The sequence below is a fragment of the Rousettus aegyptiacus genome, unplaced genomic scaffold (assembly GCF_014176215.1).
Source record: "Rousettus aegyptiacus isolate mRouAeg1 unplaced genomic scaffold, mRouAeg1.p scaffold_m13_p_7, whole genome shotgun sequence".
In the NCBI taxonomy this organism is placed as follows: Eukaryota; Metazoa; Chordata; class Mammalia; order Chiroptera; family Pteropodidae; genus Rousettus; species Rousettus aegyptiacus.
Window position 1 is genome coordinate 29,608,597 of NW_023416310.1, and position 22,000 is coordinate 29,630,596.

General features: G+C 35.7%; 1 protein-coding gene and 1 pseudogene across 8 annotated transcripts in view; one reads left to right on the forward strand and one right to left on the reverse strand.

The window, feature by feature from the left end:
* The first annotated feature begins 10,309 nt into the window (after positions 1 to 10,309).
* GTF2A1L (general transcription factor IIA subunit 1 like) overlaps positions 10,310 to 22,000 on the forward strand; it is a 495,737-nt gene continuing 484,046 nt past the window's right edge. For all 8 annotated transcript variants that reach the window (XR_004952123.1, XR_004952124.1, XR_004952125.1 and 5 more), the window contains exons 1-4: positions 10,310 to 10,367; positions 12,710 to 12,811; positions 13,023 to 13,146; positions 20,681 to 20,736. Coding sequence is in view for 4 of the 8 variants with exons in the window: in XM_036224896.1 (XP_036080789.1) it covers positions 10,347 to 10,367; positions 12,710 to 12,811; positions 13,023 to 13,146; positions 20,681 to 20,736 (303 nt within the window). In the remaining 4 variants the exon portion in view is untranslated. The remainder of the gene's footprint in view (positions 10,368 to 12,709; positions 12,812 to 13,022; positions 13,147 to 20,680; positions 20,737 to 22,000) is intronic.
* LOC118606255 lies at positions 16,968 to 17,085 on the reverse strand (annotated as a pseudogene).

Here is a 22,000-nt window from a genome sequence, read left to right on the forward strand (position 1 = left end):
TTAAAACAACGGTTAAAAAGAATAAACTTTAAGTTTAAAGATAATATTACTCAAATGCAATAACTATTTCATTTGTAAAGTAACCAAACAAAACTAAGCAAGCAAAAATATTAGATGTTGCTATTTACACTTTATTTTACTTTTTTAAATTTAAAGACATAAAAAGCAACTCCAAATAGCATGACAGAATTGAAGTAACTTGAGTTCTATTTCTTCATCTTTATAATTGTTTCTTTTGAATCTATGGTTTAAGCTCAGAAATATGTAACACTACAGGGACTGGGAACAATTGTACCTGAAGCAAGTTTGAATGATTCTGGACCATTATGAATTCCCAAAATGAATATGTCTATCTGAATCCCTGTATGTCTCCGGTTCAGCTGTATAACTGGTAGTTTTCCAAATTAACATCTATGTAGAAGACAATGTTTATTAAATGCTAAGAAATCAAAATATGCTGATTTGAAGCTTACATATGCATTATTAAACTCAATAAAAATTGCAGCAATTGTTTAGAACACTGCTAATAATCTGGGGGAGGGGGCACGTTTTATCTCACATTGCTTAGAGCTGCCAGCACATGGTGATTATGGAAAGCAGACTGACTTTTAGTTCATTTCATTATTGTATAGACATTCTCTATAAACAATGCCTGACATTATTACCTACACTCAGGACTGACTGGCCCTTCCCCCATCCTTGCATACCACTGAATGGTGGCTATCTGCATGTTGGCAGTGATCCAGCAGTGAAAGGAAAACTGATGATGCAGAAGACTGGGAGAGAGAAAATTGCTAGGGCTATATCTCTCAGTAGATGAAAGGATGGGATCGGAGGTGCTAGCAGTGAGGCTGATTTAGATAAGGGCATGAAAAGTTCACCCATTGCAATAGGAGGGAAGGCAGAGTTTATAGGTACCGATGAAGGCAGATCTATATATCTAACTAACGTATTACTTCTTAGTTTCTTTTTCAGAAATGGAATTGAACTCGGAGACTTTTCACTCTCCCACAGAGGGTGGGTGTCTGTGAACTCCCTTTAAGGACTCTTTATGACTGACTTTTAATTTTATTTTCTTAAATATTTGGCTTTGTCTTTCAATTTATGTGCTCTTTACTAATGCTTGAATATCGACTCTACTGACCCAAACGAAGACACACCTGTGATTTTGGAACTGAGGTTATTAATTCAGAGGATGAATGTTCTGATTTGGGAAACCCGGTTGTGAACACTAGAATTTTCGTCCCTTTTCCTGCTGAGCGATGCTGCAGAGCCGTGAGTGGCTGTGCGGAGGGGGAGAGATGGCACCCAGTTGCAGTGCTCGTCCTTTTCTGTAGGGTTTTATTTTGATATTTTCACAGTGCTCAGAGAGAATTTCACCAAAAGGTCCTCAAGTGCCATAAAAAGGACAAGGAAAGAGCATCTTTGAACAGTGGCATTGTTAAATGCCAAGAGCCTGCCTCTCCAGTGGATAATTTTGAGGCATTCTGAAACACTTTTCAAAGGCTTTGCTAAGTACTCATTGTGGAAAAGGACAGATTCTATATTAAACTCACACTGGGACCAGAAGTGGCTTTGGGTAAAACTGTGAACAGAATGATGTCTGTCGCCCTCTTTTTATTGCCTTTTCCTCCATCAGTGGATGCTCCATCCCCTTCCTCCTAAACCTCCTCAACTCTGATGGGGTCTTCCCCCTCTTTTCCTGTTTGCCTTATTTGATTGAGTGCCAAGAAAGGATATACGTCAATAACTTAGATCTTCTTGTTCTTCCCTGTGGACTTTGCTTCTGCTGCAGGCTTTTCAAACAGGGCCGCTTATTCTTCCTTACCCAACAGACTTTTAACCACTTCTCTCCTTCCAGCCTGGCTTTCCTCTAATCCATGCTCCGTGCTGTAGTCAGCAATCTGGCACATACCTGCGAGCCAGCCTTAGCTCTGCCGCATTTGCCTGCTTCTCTCTCCTCTGGCCAAACCGAACTGCTTGTATTTCCTCAAACCCACCATGTTCTCTCTCATACGCCCAAAGCTCTCGTTTCTACAGTGCTCTCTCCCTAGAATGCTCTTCCTGGCCCCTTTCCTCTGTCCCTTACTCATTCCACAGATTTCAGTTTAGGGTTTCTGCTACAGGAAGCCTTCCCTGACTCCCCCTATTCAGAGTTCAATGTTCCTCATAAATAAATTTTAATAGTAATAATCCTATTATACATTATATTGTATTTGCTTTTGAGTTTTTCTTTCCCCCTGCCCCAGCTGGGATCTCGATTGAGGTGGCTTTGCCCACAGCAATTTCCCATATTCAGGGAAGAGGCCCCAATACAGAGGTGGTGATAGGTGACGGTAGTATCGATGTCAATGCTATGGTGCTGATCCCTTAGCTAGAGCTTATGACCTGTATGTTGAATAAAAAATATTGAATGAATGAGTAAATGACAGGGTGAATTTGGATTAAAGTACTACTTCTCCGAATTGGCCCCTAATCCCCCCCCCCCCACACACAAATAGGCTAGAAATTCCATTTAGAGCAGTTTAACAACGAATTCAAGTCCATATTATTTAATGAATGCTTTTCATATTGGAGGTGGTATGATAGGAACTCAGGAGACATGTAAGGATGAATTATACACAGCCTCAGTCCTTAAAAAAATTTAAAATCTATCATAATTACAAATATCCTTCTTAATAAACACATATGTATCTTTGAGTTGAGAAGATTAAAACATTTGTTTTAAATTTGATTTGATCATGTTTACGAAAGCGGCTGAAAGTGAAGAGCAAGCACCTTTAGCCTTTTAGCACCTACTGTATAGCAGGGATTGTGTTTTGTCATTTAACACCCAACATTTGATAAAGTCAGTGTTATTTCTGGTTGTAAAATGAGAATATCTACTTTGGTAAAAGTATTTGGACCCATTATACAGCTGTAGAAGGCATTTTTCTACAGTTGAAACAATACCAGGTGCTTCATTTCCTTGACCTGTGCAAAAGGATAAAATGTAACCCCACATTAAAATGGACATTGAGTTGTTGTCCAATGAGTAAAGAGTTTGAGTTTTGCAAGATGAAAAGAGTTATGAAGACGGTGGTGATGGTTGAAAAAACAATGTGAATGTACCTAATGCCACTGAACTATACACTTAAAAATGGTTAAGATGGCATATTTCATGTTATGTGTATTTTAAAACAATTTAAAAAATTAGGTTTACCCTAAAGAAGAGAGCCTCTTTTCTTGAGGACTAATTTATATGCCATAAAACTCATTTAGGTATACAATGGTTTTTAGTATATTTACACGATTTGTACAACTATCATCACGATCAATTTTAGAACATTTTCATCTTCCCCCAAAGATCCCACAAGCCCATTTTCAGTCACTCCTTATTCGCATCTAATCTAATATCTGTCTCTAGAGATTTACCTTTTCTGGACATTTTTCTATAAATAGAATTATACAACATAGGTCCTTTGTCTCTGGCTTCTTTCACTTAGTATAATGTTTTCGAGGTTCATCTATGTTCATCCAGGTTCATGCGTGAACCAGAACTTTATTCCTTTTTATTGTCACACAGTATTCCTTTCTGTTGTATGGCTATTCCACATTTTATTTACCCGCGTATCAGTTGATGGACATTTGGGTTTCCCCCCACTTTTTCACTGTTATCAACAGTGCTACTATGAACATCCATGTACAAGTATTTGTGTGGACATATGTTTTCATTTCTCCTGGGCGATGAGTAGAATTGCTGAGTCATACATGATACAGGTATAAGTGAATTTTCAAGAAACTGCCGAACCGTTTTGCAAAGTAGCTGCATCATTTCCATTTTCTTCACATCTCTGACAACACTGGCTTGTGCCTGTCTTTTTGTTTTCTGTTAGTTCCCTCTCTTCTTTGTTTCTCTTTTCTTTTTCTTGCCCTCCTGTTGGTTAATTGTACATGTTTTTAGAAACATTTTGATTTATCTGTATATATTTTTAGTGCATTTCTTCGTGTAGCTTTCTTCTGTGGTTGCCCTAGGTATTACATTATACATACACAACATCACAGTCAACATCTTTACCAGTTCCACTGAATTGAAGACCTTACCTTCCGTTATCCTCCTGCACTGATAATAGAATTTAAGAACTACATGAGGCAATGATTCAATTTTTGCTTCAACCGTGAAACTCAAAAGAAGAAAAATCTGTTATATTTACCCATGTTTTTACTTTTCATTCTTCTTCCTTTCTTCCTGATAGTCCTTTTTTTAAATTCATTTCCTTTCTATTTCATGAACTTCTTTCAGGCACTCTTTTAGGGTAGTTTTGCTAGTGATACATTATCTTAGTTTTCTTTCATCTGAGAATGTTTGGATCTTCCCTTTTCTGCCCCCCCTTTTTTTCTGAAGGATATTTTCACTGAGTATGGGATTCCGAGTTGAGCATTTTTTTTCTTTCAAGCCACTTCCTTCTGGCCTCCGTGGTTCTTGATGAGAAATCTACTTATATTTGAATCGTCTGTTTTTCATTCTATTGTTCAAATTGTTCAATTTTCTTTTGTTCAGTCTTCAAGTTTAATGATTCTTTCCTTCGTCGTCTTCATTTTGCTGTTGAGCCCTGTCTTAGCTTCCGAGGGCTACCATGACAAACTACCATAAACTGGGTAAGTTCAAATAACAGGAATTTATTGTCTCAAGTTTGAAGTTTGGCTAGAAGTTTGAAATCAAGATGCTGACAGAGCCATACTCCCTGTGGAATCTGTAGGGGAGAATTTCTTCCTTGCCTCCTCTAGCTTCTGGTGTTTGTTGGCAATCTTTGGTGCTCTTTGGTTTATAGATGCATCACTCTAATCCCTGTCTCTGTTGTCACAATGCTGTCTTTCTGTGTATCTTTGTCTTTTTCTCATATGGATTAGAGGCCCACCCTATTCCAATAGAACCTCATCTTAACTAATTACACCTGCAATGATCCTATTTCCGAATGAGGTCACATTCCGAGGTACTGGGTGTTAGGACTTCAGCATACCTTTTGGGGGGTAGGTATTTCAACTCATAACAAGTCCGCCCTTTGAATTTTTACTTTTGATTATTGTATATTTTCAGTTATAAAATTTCCATTTGGTTCTTTATACCTTCTATTTCTTAGTGGAGACTGTAAAGTGTTCATTAAATTGTTTGCTTAATTGCTTGCCAAGCAGTTTTATGAAAGCTGCTTTAAAATCTTTGTCAGATAATTCTAACATCTTAGTCATCTTTGTGTTGGTGTCTATTGATTTTCTTCTCATTCAAGTTGAGATTTTCCTGGTTCTTGGTATGATAAATGATTTTCAATTGCATCCTAGACATTTCGGTTATTATGAGACTCTGGATATTATTTAAATCTTCTGTTTTAACAGGTGTCTTCTGACACTGGGCCAGTGGACAAAAGTGAGCATACTATCTTGCTATTGCCAAGGGCCAGATTCCCCTGCTGAGCCTCTGCAGACACCCTAGGGGAGGGAGGAGATTGTCATTACCATTAGGTAGGGTGAGAGCTCAGGCCCCTCACCAGGCTTCCACTGACATCATCTTGGCTGAGACCAGGAGGGGTACCTTGTTCCTTAACATGTGGCCTCCACTGACACTGCAAGGGGGTGGTCTCATTATCATCACCTGGCAGGAATGAAAGTCTTGGTCTTCTCTAACACCCACCGCCCCCCCCCCCAGCAGGTGACCTGGATGCCTGATTATAGCTGGGTGGAGTACAAGTCCAGGCATTGCATCCCAGTGACATCATGAGGATGACTGTACCCCACTGCAGTTGGGGAAGAGTAGAAGTCTAAATTCCCTACCCTGCCTTTGCTGACAAAGGTAGTGGTGGTGGGGGGTGGGGGGTGGGGGCGGGCAGTTCTTTCTGTGGTGTTCGACTGGAGTAGAGCAATTATTGTCTAAAGTTTTCTGTCTTTGCTTCCCCTTTCCTAGTCCTTTGGCTAGAGAGAAAGGCTTTTGTTCTTTTTCTTGTCTGTGACTATTGATGTTTCTGGGTTGTCAGCTTCAGTATATGGTATACAGTACCCAGTCCAGTGTATGTGACGCAGAAAGAAAACCAAAGAATTAACTGCTATATCATTCTTTGGGTTGTGAGGTCTCTAATTTGCCTGTGCTCATCTCTCCACCTTTCAAAGTCGTTTTATATTTGTTTTACATATAATAATTAGAGTTTTTAGCTATACTTAGTGGAACAAATAGGAGGAAGTATCTACTCCATATTATTCCTGCCTCTTCCGATATTTGAGGCACCTAAGATAACCTAAGATATAGAATATTCAAGATGCTGCCATTTACTTCATGAAATGAGACAAATTAGGAAAAAAGTACAGTTATTGTAAGAACAAAGCTAGTTGGTTCTCTCCAGGTCCTAATTGTAAGTTCAATTTATTGGTCTCTACCTCTATCTTCTTTCTCTAAGTAGAAATTTAGGTTGGAAAATTAACTGGAGACAATGGACATTATCCTTGCTAATATTTCATGTTCATGTATGATTATACACATTGTGATTAAAGAAATGAAAGTGGAATAATATGTTAGCTAGGAAATTATTAAATCCTTATCAAGACTCTGATGAAAATGTTGAAAAAGTAGCCATGGGGAAAATTGTGTTTGAAGTCATCCTCCATAGTTTCTGTAAGTTAATTACAATCACTAATATTTATATGTACACAATGTATACATCTCTTTAATATTAAAATATTTTGAAATAGGCAGTAATGTGATCATTAATAATGTTCTACTTTGTGATACAGTCACCAGTTGGTCATAGCATTGTATCACAAGGTCATTTTAACTGAAATCCTGTTAGGGTCGGGGGAAGGGAGTCATCATGGTGGAACAATATCTGATGTTCAAATAATATAAGTTGATTTTGGAGTTGTATTAGAAAATGGAAAATGTTACAAAAGTGCAGAGTATAAATAAACAGAACTATCAACATTGTAACCATTTAAAAGTTACAAGGTGAGGCAGAGATTATCTGGATTTTCATTTCCTGGAGATGTGAAGGATGAAACAGAGGCAGAGAAACAATACTGCTGTGCTTAGTGTATTGGTTGCAAAATGTTCAGAAACTAATTGTGAATATTTTCTGCCGTAAGCCATATGCTCATAGACTAACTTGTATTTTTCATTACTGACAAATATATTATTTAGAGTCTATACAGTTACTGAAGTGCCTTGTATTTGATTGTAAAATTTAACATGTAAAAGATAATGGGCTGTTTCTAAAATACATTTTTTTAAAAAAAGACATTCTTATTCAAAGAAAAGACTTCATGTATATATGGCCTTTTCTCACAATAAGCAAAGTGAAATTGTTTCTTTACTTTTGTAGTAGTATCACTGCAACCTCCAGGCAAAAGTAATGAGAACATACAGAATGCAAAGAAATTAATCTGATTATTAAGATTTGCTTAAATGTTACAAAACTGGTATTGATTATAAATGATATATTAAATACATACTGTAGCCTCTAAACAAAGCAGTAGGAAATGAAAATCTGATGCTCTGCACTGTGATGGGAAGAGCTTTATGTTTTTCCTTAGGTGTAATTTTAAAGAACTGTATACTCAAAGACCTAAGCTCAGCATTCCTCTTCTATTTACTAACAAAAAATAGTCACTGTAAAATTGCTTCACAGAAGCTTTGGGATCTTAAAGTTTCAATTTTAGCATCAAGAGTGTTTTGTGCATGCAACACACTTTCTGAGTTTGAAAAATTAACAGAAGAAATGTGGCCATTACACGCCTATAACAATCTGCTTGTTTGATGACAATCTGGGGTCAATGCTATTAAATAATAGTCTATAGTCTATACAGATTACACACTTTTCAAAAGCTCTTGTGATTGTGGAGGTATTCAAGAAAATTTAAATGTTGAGATCACAGTGAGGGAAAACCAAGCCTACACTAGTCACAGTCCAATCACAGAATGGATCCTGTGTTAGTTATCTCATGTATGTATCAAATTACCCCCCCAACTTACCCACTTAAAATAACAAATTTTTACTGTCTCACACAGTTTCTGAGGATTGAAAATTTGGACTATCCCTAGAGAGTGGTTCTGCTTCAAGGTCTCTCAAAGGGAGGCAGTCCACCTATCTGTCAGGGCTGAAATAATCTGATAACCCAAATGAGGAAGGATCAATTTCCAAGGTTACTTACATGATTGCCTACAGGCTTCTGATCCTTGCTAACCATGGGCTGGAGTCTCAGTTCCTTGTCGCATGGGCCTCTCCATAGTCTACCTGAGTGCCTGAGTGTCCTCATAACATGACAGCTATCTTTTCCCAAGGTATGTGATCGGAAGGAATTCCAAAGAAGGAAGCCGCAGTCATTTATAATCTATTTACATAAGTGATACACCATCACTTCTGCTTTATATTGGTCACCGAAAAAAACAATGGCACAATGTGGGAGAGCACAACACAAGTTTGTAAGTGCCAAGAGATGAGGATCGTTGGGGGGCCATCCAAGAAGCTGTCTATCACAGATCCAGAGCAGGTTTGCAACTTGAATTCACCTAGAATGTGGGAGAAAGTATTTCTCCTCTAAAAGCCATTCATTGTCTATTATTAAGAAGACATTACATCTGAGTCTACTAGTAACCATCCAGATAGACTACAAGAGGCAAACGGAAAGTTGCTGACATTGCTGTGCCAAAGTAACATAACCTCTTTGTAACCTGAGTCTACTAAGTATACTAAGCAATATCAGTTCAACTCTTAGTCATACTTTTTTGGGTACCAAGGTCTAAATTTCAAAAGTATGTATGGTCTATATTATAGCCCTGAAAGATAAAATATATAATGAAGTAATATGAAACAGTATGTAATCACAAAAAGGTGATTACCAATCCTATGGATTTAAGAATAAAGTTTTAAATCTTGGTTATGAAAAAAGCTGGAAAACAAGCGACCTTTCAGCTTTCTTATTTCCAAGCTTGAATAATTTAATTGCTTTCTATAATATTGGTAGGAATCAATGACTGCTTTAAGCTTTTCTATTTTGGGTAAAAGATTAGTCACTTTGAATACTTCTAGTAGTCAATTGCCAGGTAGAGATATAATCATTAAAAATTACTATGCAAAATTCTTGGCTTTTTGTAAAAGAAATTTCAGATAGTTTTCAATTTAGCAAAGCCTTCTAAAGGGCTTCATATAAATCAGCTGCTTGAAATCCACAAATCATAAGGTACCTGACCAAGGCAAATACAGATAACTAACTCTATTGAACATATATGCACAAATGAATAAATAAACAGCCAATTTTAAACCTAATAGGATTTTTAATCATTAAATAATTTAGCCATCTGGGTAGGCCAGGACCTATCTGCAGGCTAGAAAGGCTGTTGAAAAGGCAGAATAGTGGCAATAGATGACTACTTCCCTTTTTCGACCCTGAAGTTTATCTGTGCTTACATCTATCCTCAGCCCTAGGCAAGATATGCCCCGTAGATGCTTTACCCTTCAGGGGAGGAAAGGAATTATTGTAGGTCAAGAGATGGTGATTTCTATCTGAGGAAGAAAAACGCCCGGGTGGTACTAGGATGCTGACTTTATGTGGTTCTCCACCTCGGCTTCAGGATACCATCAGATTATCTGGGGTGCAACTCAGGTGCCAAACCTTTATTAAGTTCTATAGGTGATTTCAATGTGCATCCAAAGCTGAGAATCTTTGTTTTGGGGTAGTGAGCCTCATTTAATTGCCCATCGGAATCACCCGGAGAGCATGTTAAAGTTACAGAAGGCTGGGCCCTGTCCCTAGTTTGATTCAGTAGGTCTGGGGTTGTACCTGATAATTTGCATTTTAACGGGTTCCCAGTTGATGCTGATGTTGCTGTTCCACACTTTGGCTCTCGTTTTATTTTGACTGGAGTTTAGCTGTTGAGTGGGGTGGAATGGGAGGAATGAAAATCAGCAGGAGAACAGATTATCACTAGTCTTTCCCGGCTCAACTCCCTCCAAAGCTGAAAGTGACCTGCGATCTATCACTGCATCGCCCCTCCCCTAGTTTCTTAGTCTTTATTTCATAGATTGAGAAAATAAAGTTTCTTCAGGGGTCATGTGAATGGACTCTAACCGTGTGAGCTCGTCAGACCGGATTTAACCATCGCGTTTTAGCCTGTCTCTTTGCCGAAGGTGACAGCCTCTTCCTTGGCTGGTATCGCTGTCCCCGGCTAACCTCGTTCAAATCATTAACCTTTCTCCCCCCCGCCCCCCCTCCACCGCGTCCTTACGTTGTTGCGCAAGCAACGTGCACCCGACGTTCAAAGCGCGCGGAGAGCGGCCCTCAGCGGCTCATTGCGTGGTGCGCAGGCGCAAGGAGCTGCGGGCACCGTCATGGCCTATGTCAACTCCGTGGTAAGGAGGACAAGCCTGGCCTCTCGGCCTGGGCTCAGTGTACAGGGAGCTCTGGTTCAGGGTTCAGGGCCGCTGAGTTCTGCACACCCTTTTTCTTCTTGGCCTTTCACAGAGTTTCAGAAACCCTCTCTCCCAGGGGCTCTGGCTGTATTATGGGTTTGAGGGAAGCTAATGAGGGTCGGGGGCTCAGGTGGAAGTTGGGCCTGGCTCCCACAGGAAGAACAAGTCTCCCTCCTCTACTCACTCCTCACCCAAACAGGTTGTCTAGAATATGTTTAGAAGGTGGTTAGGTATGGAACTCACCTTCATCCTCCGCGTTTCCTATGTGCTTAGAAAATTACCGAGTTCAGTCGTACTCTAGTTGTAACTCTGAATTTTAGTATGGTTATTGTTGATTCTAAGCTGTATTATTCACACGAGATAACAGATAATGTGATATTTGATGCTACCCCACCACGTAGTTTTAGAGTTTTACCTTACCCACCCCACCCCCGCCACCGCTGTTTTCCCATCCTTTAGCATCTTAATGCTTAAGTGTACAGTTGGAATAAAACACACAAATAATGCTCTTCTACCCATAAGGGATTCCTAAACCTCATAATAAGAATGATAAGCAAAATGGCACTCGTGAGACCCTCCTATTAATCCTAAAACCTGAATGAAAAAAGAAAAATCAAGGATACACTTTCAGTTTCAGTTCCATCTCAAAAGGATTCGCGTTGGTGAAAGGCAATGTGCTTGTCCAGATCTGTATTATTTTGTGAGTTCCAAGTATATGTATGTACAGCATAAAAGGGTCAATTTTTAGAGATATTATTTTAACGCTATTCCTTTTCTGATGTTAATGTGTTTAAATATATGTAAAATACTTATGCCTGAATATAAGCTTGTCATTTTATATAATAGCGAACTCCAAGGAGAGTGTACATGTGTGCGTATGTGTTTCCTCTTAAATAGTGAAAAGGTTAAAAACTTTATAACAACTTTATAAAGTTTTTATAAAGATAACAGGGAAAGAATATAAAGTCTAACTGTAGTTCTAGAAGAGAAAGTATGTTTAATGCCTACTCTGCTTTTGAAAAACTGTTCTAATGGGTTATTTTTGATGACTGCTGTTGCACTCTGAGGCCAGATCTTAAAGATGTTTTTAGCCCTAGGAGTTTTTCTCTTTAGCTGCTGGGACTAACACTGAAGCATCAATTTAGCATGCCTTTATCAGGGTAAACTGTTTTAGAAGAAGCAACTAATCTGAGGCACTTAATCTTAATGGATATATTTGGGAAGAACGTATTATTTAAATGTAACTAATTGGCCTATTCATTGGCTTACCCTGGATCTTTAGAAGGATTAGTTTAAAACCTAGCTATTCTTGGCATGAGCAGGAGTATTTAGAGTATTTACTGGTTAGTATGAAAAAGCATTCCTAGAATTGCACAATTTTCATTTTGGTCTGATTAAGCGATTTGAAATTAGAGCAACTCAACTAAATTCCTGTTTTGCCATTTTTTATCGGTAGAACTTCCACTAGGTCAGTGTTAGCACACTTAGCATTGCCAGTTTTAGACTGGGTGGGGGGCGGAGTAGAGTGCAATTTACATGGATTTGTAGGACTGAGTTTATTTCACAGGGCTATTTTTCTATTGATGTGGACCAGTGTTTAATCTGGGTAGAAATCTGCATAATATTATTGTGATGGCATGTTTTTATGAGGAAACATTTTAGGTTGTTACTGAGTCTTCGCAATATGCAGATTGTGGAAGAGTAAGTTTCATTAATGTCCTCAATTGCTGTTAGAAAATCCATTTCGATTCAGTTGTATTTTTACTTGACAATGGCTCAGAATATATTTTTGGACTATGTGTATTTCAGAGGAGGGACAGGCTTTGGTTACTCTGTTGTAGGTGCTTTCCCCAATCTTATGGCTTGGAATGTATTTACATTTATGGAAATAATATAGTAAACTCTAAAAAGGTCATTTGGCTTCTTTGAGAAAAAGGTAAATTAAAAACAGGTTTGTTTCTACCTGCCTTAAATTAATTTTCCTTTTTAAAAAGAGTGGGGAAGTTAAATACTGACACAAAAGCCAAATAACAACAGTAACCATATATCTTGATGAGATTATTATCTTGTATTTTATTATAGTCCTGTAATTCAGCCTTGTAGATAGGTAATAAACAATTTAGGGTCAAGACTATACATACTAGAAGTAAGATGCACTTAGTAATAATCCTTTTGGTTTTTTTCTTTTTTAAATAAGATTGGAAAGTGTATACTACATGTCTTTTAAAGCTAAATACATTCAAACTCGAGAATTTAAAACGTTAACAATTACTTTTATGTAGCCTAAACTCTACAGATCCGTAATTGAAGATGTAATTGAAGGAGTGCGAAATCTATTTGCTGAAGAAGGTATAGAAGAACAAGTTTTAAAAGACTTGAAGGAGGTTTGTAGACAATATAAGTTTCTCTCTTGTTTTTTTTTTCATCTTAGAAAACTGATAAATTATAGTCCTAACCCCTTAAATATACTTTAGTACTTATTCATTGTGCCATCAGCTGACAGTTTAATATTTAGAAAGTAAAAAAAAAAAAGGAAATATTATAATGTTTTACTTTATTTTCTTAAAAAAGTAAACTTTCTTTTTTTCTCTGCAGCTTTGGGAAACAAAGGTTTTGCAGTCTAAAGCAACAGAAGACTTCTTCAGAAATAGTGTCCATTCACCTCTGTTCACCCTTCAGTTGCCACACGGCTTGCACCAAACATTGCAGTCCTCAACAGGTTGGATACAGTTAGTAAATTTGTACCATTTGGATATTCAGAACAAATTCTCATTTGGTGATAGTTTTGAATTAGGGTAATGTTTTTAAGATGAGAGGACTCTGACCTCAAAATCATTATATGTAAACAGTCACCCCATGTAATTATTGACAAAAAAATTAGGTTATTCAAACTAGTTGTTTCAAATATAGAACACAAAGGTGACAAAGTCTTCAGAGGAACAAGTTATATGAGCTATTGGGAGTATACATTGCTTATTTCAGAGGACTTGATTGGCTCAAGTCAAGGAGTAATCCAGCTGCCTTTGCTAAAGAAGCGGAGGGAAAGAGAGGTGCTTGCATACTTGTGCACTCTTTCTCTCTCTCTTGCTTTCTCTCTTTACTACATATCTGTTATTGTATTGGAAGCAAAAAGGAGAGTTAACAAGAATGTGGAGATTATTCAGGTTACCTCACTGTTTTGCATATATACAGTGATGACCAGAAACGACCATATGTGCTCTATCTTTATTCTTGGACGAATTGAATCTAGACCTCTGCTTTTAAGGGAAATATTTGTCCATGTTACGTGTATCAGTTTAACCTGGAAAAGACTAGCTAGTGAAAGATAAACCTATCTTTCTACTCTTTATTCTTTTCTCCTCTGATTCTTATAATCTTTATGCTACCCTAATGTGTGTGTATATGTATATGACTACACTCAGACACACAGGCAGACACACAAATAGGTTTTATTGAGTTTAGCTGAAATTCAGTAGATTAAAGTTTATAAGAGGTAAGGGTAGATTTTGGATTAGATAGTCAGTACTAACTAGATTGATTGTTCATTGCACACTTGGGAAAATTCATATGAAAATCACGTGGGCCAAGGTGAAGAGAAAAATAGTAAGGAGGCCAGCACCTCATCTGTTAACAAAATGAGAGAATTTAAGTGTGGCAGCGGTTATAACTAATATAAAAACAAATTAATAGTGAATATCAAATTACCAACTTTTATCTAATGCTATGCTTATAAAGTATAACTCTTCTTTATAAGAATTAACCATGGAAGTTTTAATTACTATGTTGACACATTGAAACATTTTCTGTCAGTTGTTGGGTTTTTGGCTATGTTTTCGTTTTTTAATTTTTTTATTAGAGCATCCCTTTTATTTATTTATTTATTTAAATAACATTCTTTTGAATGTTTTTCTTTATTAAAGAACTTGAAAATTTTTTACTTGGCGTGGCTTGGAGAGTGGCAAGTGGGGAGGAGTAAGGAGTAAAATTCTTGACTATCTTATTAAAAGCACAGTTAATGCTGCTCAGGTTCATCTTTCAAAATTGCAATACTTGATTTTGCCGCAAGATGGTGGTATTCCCAGTGATTTAAATCACAAAGTAGTCTTGCAACTAATAGATCTAGTTGGCTTTCATTCAGCACTTTATTATTCTCTGTTTTAGAGGTTGGAATAATAGAAATAATTACATTTAAAGGGGAGTTTTTTTTTCCCATTCTATTCTACATCATTTGTAATGAAATGATTTAAGAGGAAGTATATATATCCTTTAAACATGCATTATGGGCCTTGTTCTTATTCCTCTTCATTTCTAGGTATTCTGTAATAAGATACTTAAAGCATATAGTCTTGTAAAATTGATGTACTTCTGAATTACGCTTTCTCATTGTATACTTTTAAAAGCTTGATTAAAATAACCTAAACTAACTTCTGCAACCTTTTTATCTCTTGGTAAGTTCAGATCTTGTTATCTTAATCTTAAATCTACAATGGAATAAGTCATTTATCTTTCTTCCACTTTTAAAACTTGTTTTGCCCTATTATATATATTTTTTGACTGTATTATCCATTTGTTTAATAAGTTCTTGTATCTTTAGTCGTCAACTTGTTTTTTGGTCTCAGGACCCCTTTACACTCTTAAAAATTGAGGATCTCAAAGACCTTTTATGTGGGTTGTAAGTATGTTTGCCATATTAGAAATTAAGGCTGATAAATTTAAAAGATGTTGGTTTATTAATTTAAAAAATGATTAGATGTTAACATAATAACATATATTTGTTAAAAGTAACTATTTTCCAGAACAAAAACTATTTAGTAAGAACAGTGACATTCATACTTTTTTGCAAATCTCGATGGTGTCTGACTTAATAAAAAGACAGCTGGATTCTCATGTCTATTTCTAAATTCAATCTGTTGTGATATGTAGTTTTGGCTAAAGTATATGAGGAAAATCTAATCTCCCACAGATAGATAATTGGAAAACGAGTATTTCAATAGCGTTTCTAGATAATTTAATATTACACTAAAACTCAACAAGTGGTAGTTTCTGAGAGGTAGTGCAAGGTGGAATCTGAAATCATACCAATGAACTTTTTATAATGTTCAAGTTCACTGGTGTATCTTGCACTTTGAAAGACTCTTTAACCCATGTATAATTTTGGAACATGATTATTTAGAAAATATTGGTTTACTGAGTCATGCAGTTGACACATTGTTATACAAGATAAAAAGTCATATCTCTTCATAAAAGTATTGAAAAGTTATCAAGCTCACTTTGGTAGATATAACGTTTCCAAATTTCTAATTTTTGCTTGAAAACTTGAATTTTATCATTGCCAAACAAATACTGTCGATTTGTTTTCCTCAAAGTTATGGGCACATTTTGTTCATTTTCAAAAAAAAAAAAAAAAAGTCTGCTAAATACTTAAGTCTGAATAACTTAGTTTATCCATAGTTTTTGTCAGTTATCCCTTCAAATAATAATAGTGTTTCTTGAAAAAAGAGACTAGATCAACCACCAACTTAAACAATAGGACCAGTGCTTTTCCTTGTACTTTGTAATTCTGTCTGCCTCAGGAATGCTTTATGGATTCTTCCTATTTCATCACACAGAATATTAAAAGGAAGTATTCTTGAGTATTGAAATTTAATAAAAATAATTCTTTATGGATTCATTAAGGAACTTTTTTAAGGGAAACAGTGTTGTTATTGCTGTTTGTCTTTTTTTCCTTCTTGCTGTAAGCAAGTGGCAATGGAGAATAAATACAGTGACCACTATTAAGGTTTGTACTGCCTTAACTCATGCCAAGGTGCCTTCAGTTTTACTCATCACTGCTTTGTGCCATCAGTGTAAGTATCAACAAAAAAGGAAAAAATATTTAGTGAGAAATGAAAAAGGCATCTTGGTGTTATAAAAATAGTTTAACCTTGTGAATACCTTGAAAGGGCCTCAAGGACTCCCCAGGGGTTTGCATACTACACTTTGAGAACTAGTGGTCTATTCTTAGAATGATTATATATAATTATAATCTACCTTTTTAAGACTTAAGTTTTTCAGAACTTCAGGTTCACAACAAAATTGAGATAAAGTACAGAGATTTCCTATATACCCCTACCCCTATTCATTCATGGTTTCTCCCATTATCAACATCTCCCACTAGAGTGGTACATTTGTTACAATAGATGAACCTGCATTGACCACCAAATTCCATACTTTATATTATCACTCTTGGTGTTGTACATTCTATGGCTTTGGGTAACTTTGTAATGATGGATATCCATCATTTTGGTATCCTACAGGGTATTTTCATTGCCCCCAAATCTTCTGTGTGCCTCTTAATTCATTCATCCCCTCTACACCAACTTCTGGCAATCACTAATCTTTCCATAGTTTTGCTTTTCTAGGATGAATTATAGTTGGAATCATGTAATATGGAGCCTTTTCATTTTTTCTGTTTGTTTGTTTAGGAGAGGCAACCCTTGGTTGACCTCACAGATTGCGAGGACATTGTCAGTTTACAATCTCTTATTTTTTAATTTTTTATGCCTACGACACTAGTCTTCCTAGGTGGTCTCCCATCCAAGTACTAATCAGGCCTGACACTGCTTAGCTTCCGAGATCAGATGGATTCGGGCTTGTTCAGGGTGACATGGCCGTAGACAGTATATAGCCTTTTCAGATTGTCTCCTTTTAGTAATATAACTAAGGTTCCTTCATGTCTTCATGGCTTGATAACTCATTTCTCTTCAGCAATGAATAATATTTCATTGGCTGGATGTACCACAGTTTTTTTTTAATCCATTCACATACTGAAGGACATCTTGGTTGCTGCCAAATTTTGACAATTATGAATAAAGCTACTATAAACATTTGTGTACAGGTTTTTATGTGGAAATAAGTTTTCAGCTCCTTTGGGTAAATCCCAAGAAACATGATTGCCGCATTTTTATGGTAAGAGTATGTTTAAAAAAAACCCACCACTTTTATGGTAAGAGTATATTAAAAAAAAAAAACACCACCTGTCTTCTAAAAGCGGCTGCACCATTTTGCAGTCCCATCAGCAATACCGAGACTTGCTGTTGCTCCACAGTGTCACCAGTATTTTGGTGGTGTCAGTGTTCTGAATTTTGACCATTCCAATACATGCGTCATGGTATCCTATTGTTTTAATTTGCATTTCCCTGATAATGTGCGATGTGGAACGTCTTTTTATGTGCTTATTTTCTGTCTGTATATCTTTGGTGAAGCGTCTGTTAAGATCTTTGGCCCATTTTTTTAACTGAGTTGTTTTCTTGTTGAGTTTTAAGAGTTCTTTGTGTATTTTGGATAACAGTACCCTATTAGATATGTCTTTTGCAAATATTTTTTCCCAATTCGTGTTATGTCTTCTCATTCTTCCGACATTGTCTTTTGCAAAGTAGTTTTTAATTTATGCAGTCCAGCTTATCAATTATTTCTTCTATGAATTGTGGCTTTGGAGTTGTATCTAAAAAGTCATCGCCAGACTCAAGGTCATCTAGGTTTTCTCCTATATTATCTTCCAGGAATTTTATAGTTTTGCATTTTACAGTTGGGTGTATGATTTATTTTGAGTTAATTTTTGTGAAGGGTGTAAGGTCTGTGTCTAGATTCACTTTTGTATGTGTGATGTCCAGTTGTCCGAGCACCATTTGTTGAAGAGGCTGTCTTTGCTCCACTGCATTGCCTTTACTCCTTTGTTAAAGATCAGTTGAGGTCCATTTCTGGGATCTTTTTTCTGTTCCATTGATCTATTTGTTTTTTCTTTCTCTAATACCGCACTGTCTTGATTGCTGCAGTTTTATAGTAAGTCTTGAATTCGAGTGGTGGCAGACTTCCACTTTTGTTTTTCTCCCAGAATATTGTGTTGTCAATTCTGAGTTTTGTCTATAATCCACTTTGAGAGAGAAATGGAATTTTCTTAGTAACCTTAGAATAACAAGTGTAAATTAGGACTGTCATTGGCAAACTGGGACATGTAGTCACCTAGTCTTTGATTGCCTTATTCCTAGGGCAATTCAAATCAGCTTATGCTCTTTGGTCTTCATGTCACATAGCCTTTTTGATGAAACCATCAGTCATTGTGGGAGGAAGAAAGGGAAGAACAAGAGCACAGGTTTGTGGTGACTTTTATTTTTGAGCATTAAAACCACTAAAGGTCAAGTACAAACTATATGTCTATTTATTCTTGAACTTAGATTTTCACCAGAATTTTCCTGGTGAAAATTTCCACAGTGCTGTTGGTTCTTGAGGTGATTTGAGCTAGAATATTCAGTTTGCTCTTCAGGAGACAAACATTTTGGCTGATGAGTAGTCACAAAAAAAAAAAAAAAAAAAAAAAAATTGACCTCTTTGCACCTCTTGAATCTGTGACTTATATTGAGATTTGGAATGGTTCAAAGCAGGACCAAGAATAGTGAAACCGTTAACTGCCTAGAGATTTTTTGGTGTGTGGGGAAAAATACACTTATAAGTATGAATGTTTTTAATGCCGAATTTTTATAAAATGTCTTAAATATGTTTATAGGATTGAATTTTTTCTAAAGCCTGTGTGTGAAATTTATATTTCTAGAATACATGGATGAAGACCAAAAATTCTGACACTGTTTAAATAAAAACACGTATTCAGTTAAAACTTAATTAGTTATCAAAACCATCTTGATTATTTTAAAAAATGTGTTTTAGACACATAAATTGGTATATGTAATTTGTAAATATATATAAATAGTGCATATAACTTGCGAATTTAGTATTAAAATTAAGTAGGAGCTGCATGAAACTTCACTAAAAAACTGTTAGTTCATGCTTTTATTCCCATGGCTATAAAGAAACTCTTAAAACTCTTATAGCTCTGTTTGATTTATGTAAGTATAGAGAATTATCCTTTAGGATTTATTGCAAGGTCTTTAAAAGAGGAGCATTGTTGCTATCTTTCCTTAAGAAATTCATTTAATTGCTTCAGACAGTGTGTTAACAGATTTTTGTTTCCTCTCAGGCTATAGCTTAAGCTGTACTATACCAGCTTGAGCTTTGCTCACTTCACCTAATTAAGACTAATATCATTGTGTTCCTGCCACTCCAATTCTTTCTAATTTAGTCTTTCTAAAAGAATGCCTGTTAATAAGCAAAGCCAGAGATGAACAGAGGATAAAAATAATTTTGTGCTTCATTAACCATCAATCTCTGTAGCCTCACTTCTGTTGTCTTAATGTGGGAAGAATGGTTATTTGAAAAAATATTTGGTCTTCTGAGCTATTGTATATGATGGAATCATTCTAGTGTCAGAAACAGACTTTGGGAAATTTTCCTTAATGCAGTATGTAGAAAAGGCCATTATAAATATTACACTTAATATGTGCTGCATAAACATGTTAAAACATTCTTGTTTTTTATTAAAGACAAGATAATATTCTAACAGTCATGGTCAGCTAGGTAAAGTGAACCCTGAGGTAAGGTTTAAGGTTGCATTGATCAACTGAGATCCTCCTACTGTGGTTACTATTTGTTTTTTAGACTGATTTTTAATGATTACATTTACAACAATTTGGCTAGCCTTTTAGATGTATTATAAATGAAGGTATAGTTAGCACAGAAAATTGTTATATGAGATTGCAGCATTGATGCAGGTTGAGTTGATCTCCTAAGAATTTGTTCTTAGATTTTTTCTTTGCAGTCATCCCTGTTTCATGCAAAGAGATTGGGAGACATGTTCTTATTCATTATTTCTAAAACCATGTAGCCATGTTTGTTTACTCGGCTAAAGGAATGTAAAATTTTTTTCATAAAATGAATAAATTGAAATTTGTTTTGAATCTATAAAATTTAGAATAGTTAATGTTGGGTTATGTATTTTTGCTCATTAGTATAGTCACTTGGAAATGGGCACTTTAGCAAATATTACTTTTTCTCCCCTGTGAAAAAATTTGATGGAGATTTAGTGTGATGCTGACTTACTAACGACAACCTAGGTATTTTGTTATGGATTTCTATAGTACAGCATACTTGATTACAATGAGATAATTTCTTTTAGTATTTAAAATAAGTTAGTTGTAACATCTTTAAAATTGTTGGAGAAAATATAATTAAATACTTTCACCTCTTTTGGAATCAAGAAGTTTAGAATTCACCATGGTCAAACATGTTAATGATAAAAATCATTTAAAAAATAAGCTATACTTAGCAATTTTATTAAATCGATAAATTCTAATGAATGTGTAACTATTTTGTTTTCTATGCAGCATCGTTAGTTATTCCTGCTGGTAGAACTCTTCCCAGTTTTACCACAGCAGAACTGGTATGTAGCTTTTTAAAGATATATTTCAAAAACATGCCCCACTTTTAGTCAATGGTGGCATAAGGCTGGGCATAGATATAATTCCTAATCTTCCAGTTGAATAGGAAAAGATGTGATAAAAGATGGGGAGACAGAAATAGCTTCTGTAACATAAATGTTGCCAAAAACTCAGGAGTTCTAGAATTGACATTTTCTTACCAGCTTTTCCTATCTTCCAGAGCAGTTGTTAGCATCTTCCAAGACTGCCAGGTTTTGGAAATTTCTGAAGTTACATTGTATGACATTTTAATACACTGTATATAATGTTATATATTTGGATCCTATTGTTTTGATATTGTGTGTTTTTTTTTCTTGATCCCTCCTCCACCCCAGAGTTGAGGTATATCATAGTTATTTTGATTTAAATGGAATATTTTGGTCATTTTTTACTTTTGTGTAATAGAGGTTAAAGAATAGATTCTCCCCACCTAGGTTTAGGGGGCAGAAAGTAAAATTAAAACTTACATATTGAAAATTGAGTAGTTTTGGGGTGGAGAAAAATAGCACTTTTTAACCTTTCTTCTGTGGCACTGATGGTATATAATCTACTAACTGTTTTTCATGTTCTTTCTGCTCATGAGCTACCTTTCTAGGGTAAAAGGGTCTACTTATTTCCTTTTCTTCTTAAAAACAAACAACCACACTTCCATTCCCCTTCCAGGATTTTTGGGAAGAACGGTGCTACTTTTGAAAAGAGACTAATGAAATATCTGTCTTTGAAATTCTTGAAAATACCTTCTGTCCTAATTAAAGAAATAATATACCTTTAAAAAGTAAAAACAAACAAATTTATAAAGTAGAAAGTAAAAGAGCCTTGTAGTATTATACCCAAAGTGAACTGTTATCATAGTTTGATATATATCCATCTAGATTTCTTTCATGGAAGTTATATTAATTTTCAGGGTGAAAGTAGGATCATTCTCTGTACTGTTTCTGTAATTTCTTTTTTTTCAACTTAGTAATATAAATGGACCCTTTTTTCGTGCCAGTTAAATATTGATTAGCCTTAGTGGATATATCACAGTTTAACCAATCTTTTATTGATGGACATTTAAATTATTATTAGTTGTTTTCCCTAATATAACATTCCATTGATTATATTTGTAGATATGTCTTTGTGTATTTGTGTGATAATCAGGATGAATTTCTAGAAGTAGCATTTCTGGGTCAAAGATCATGCATGGTATATATTGAAAAATTGCCCTCCAAAAGAATTGTAACATAT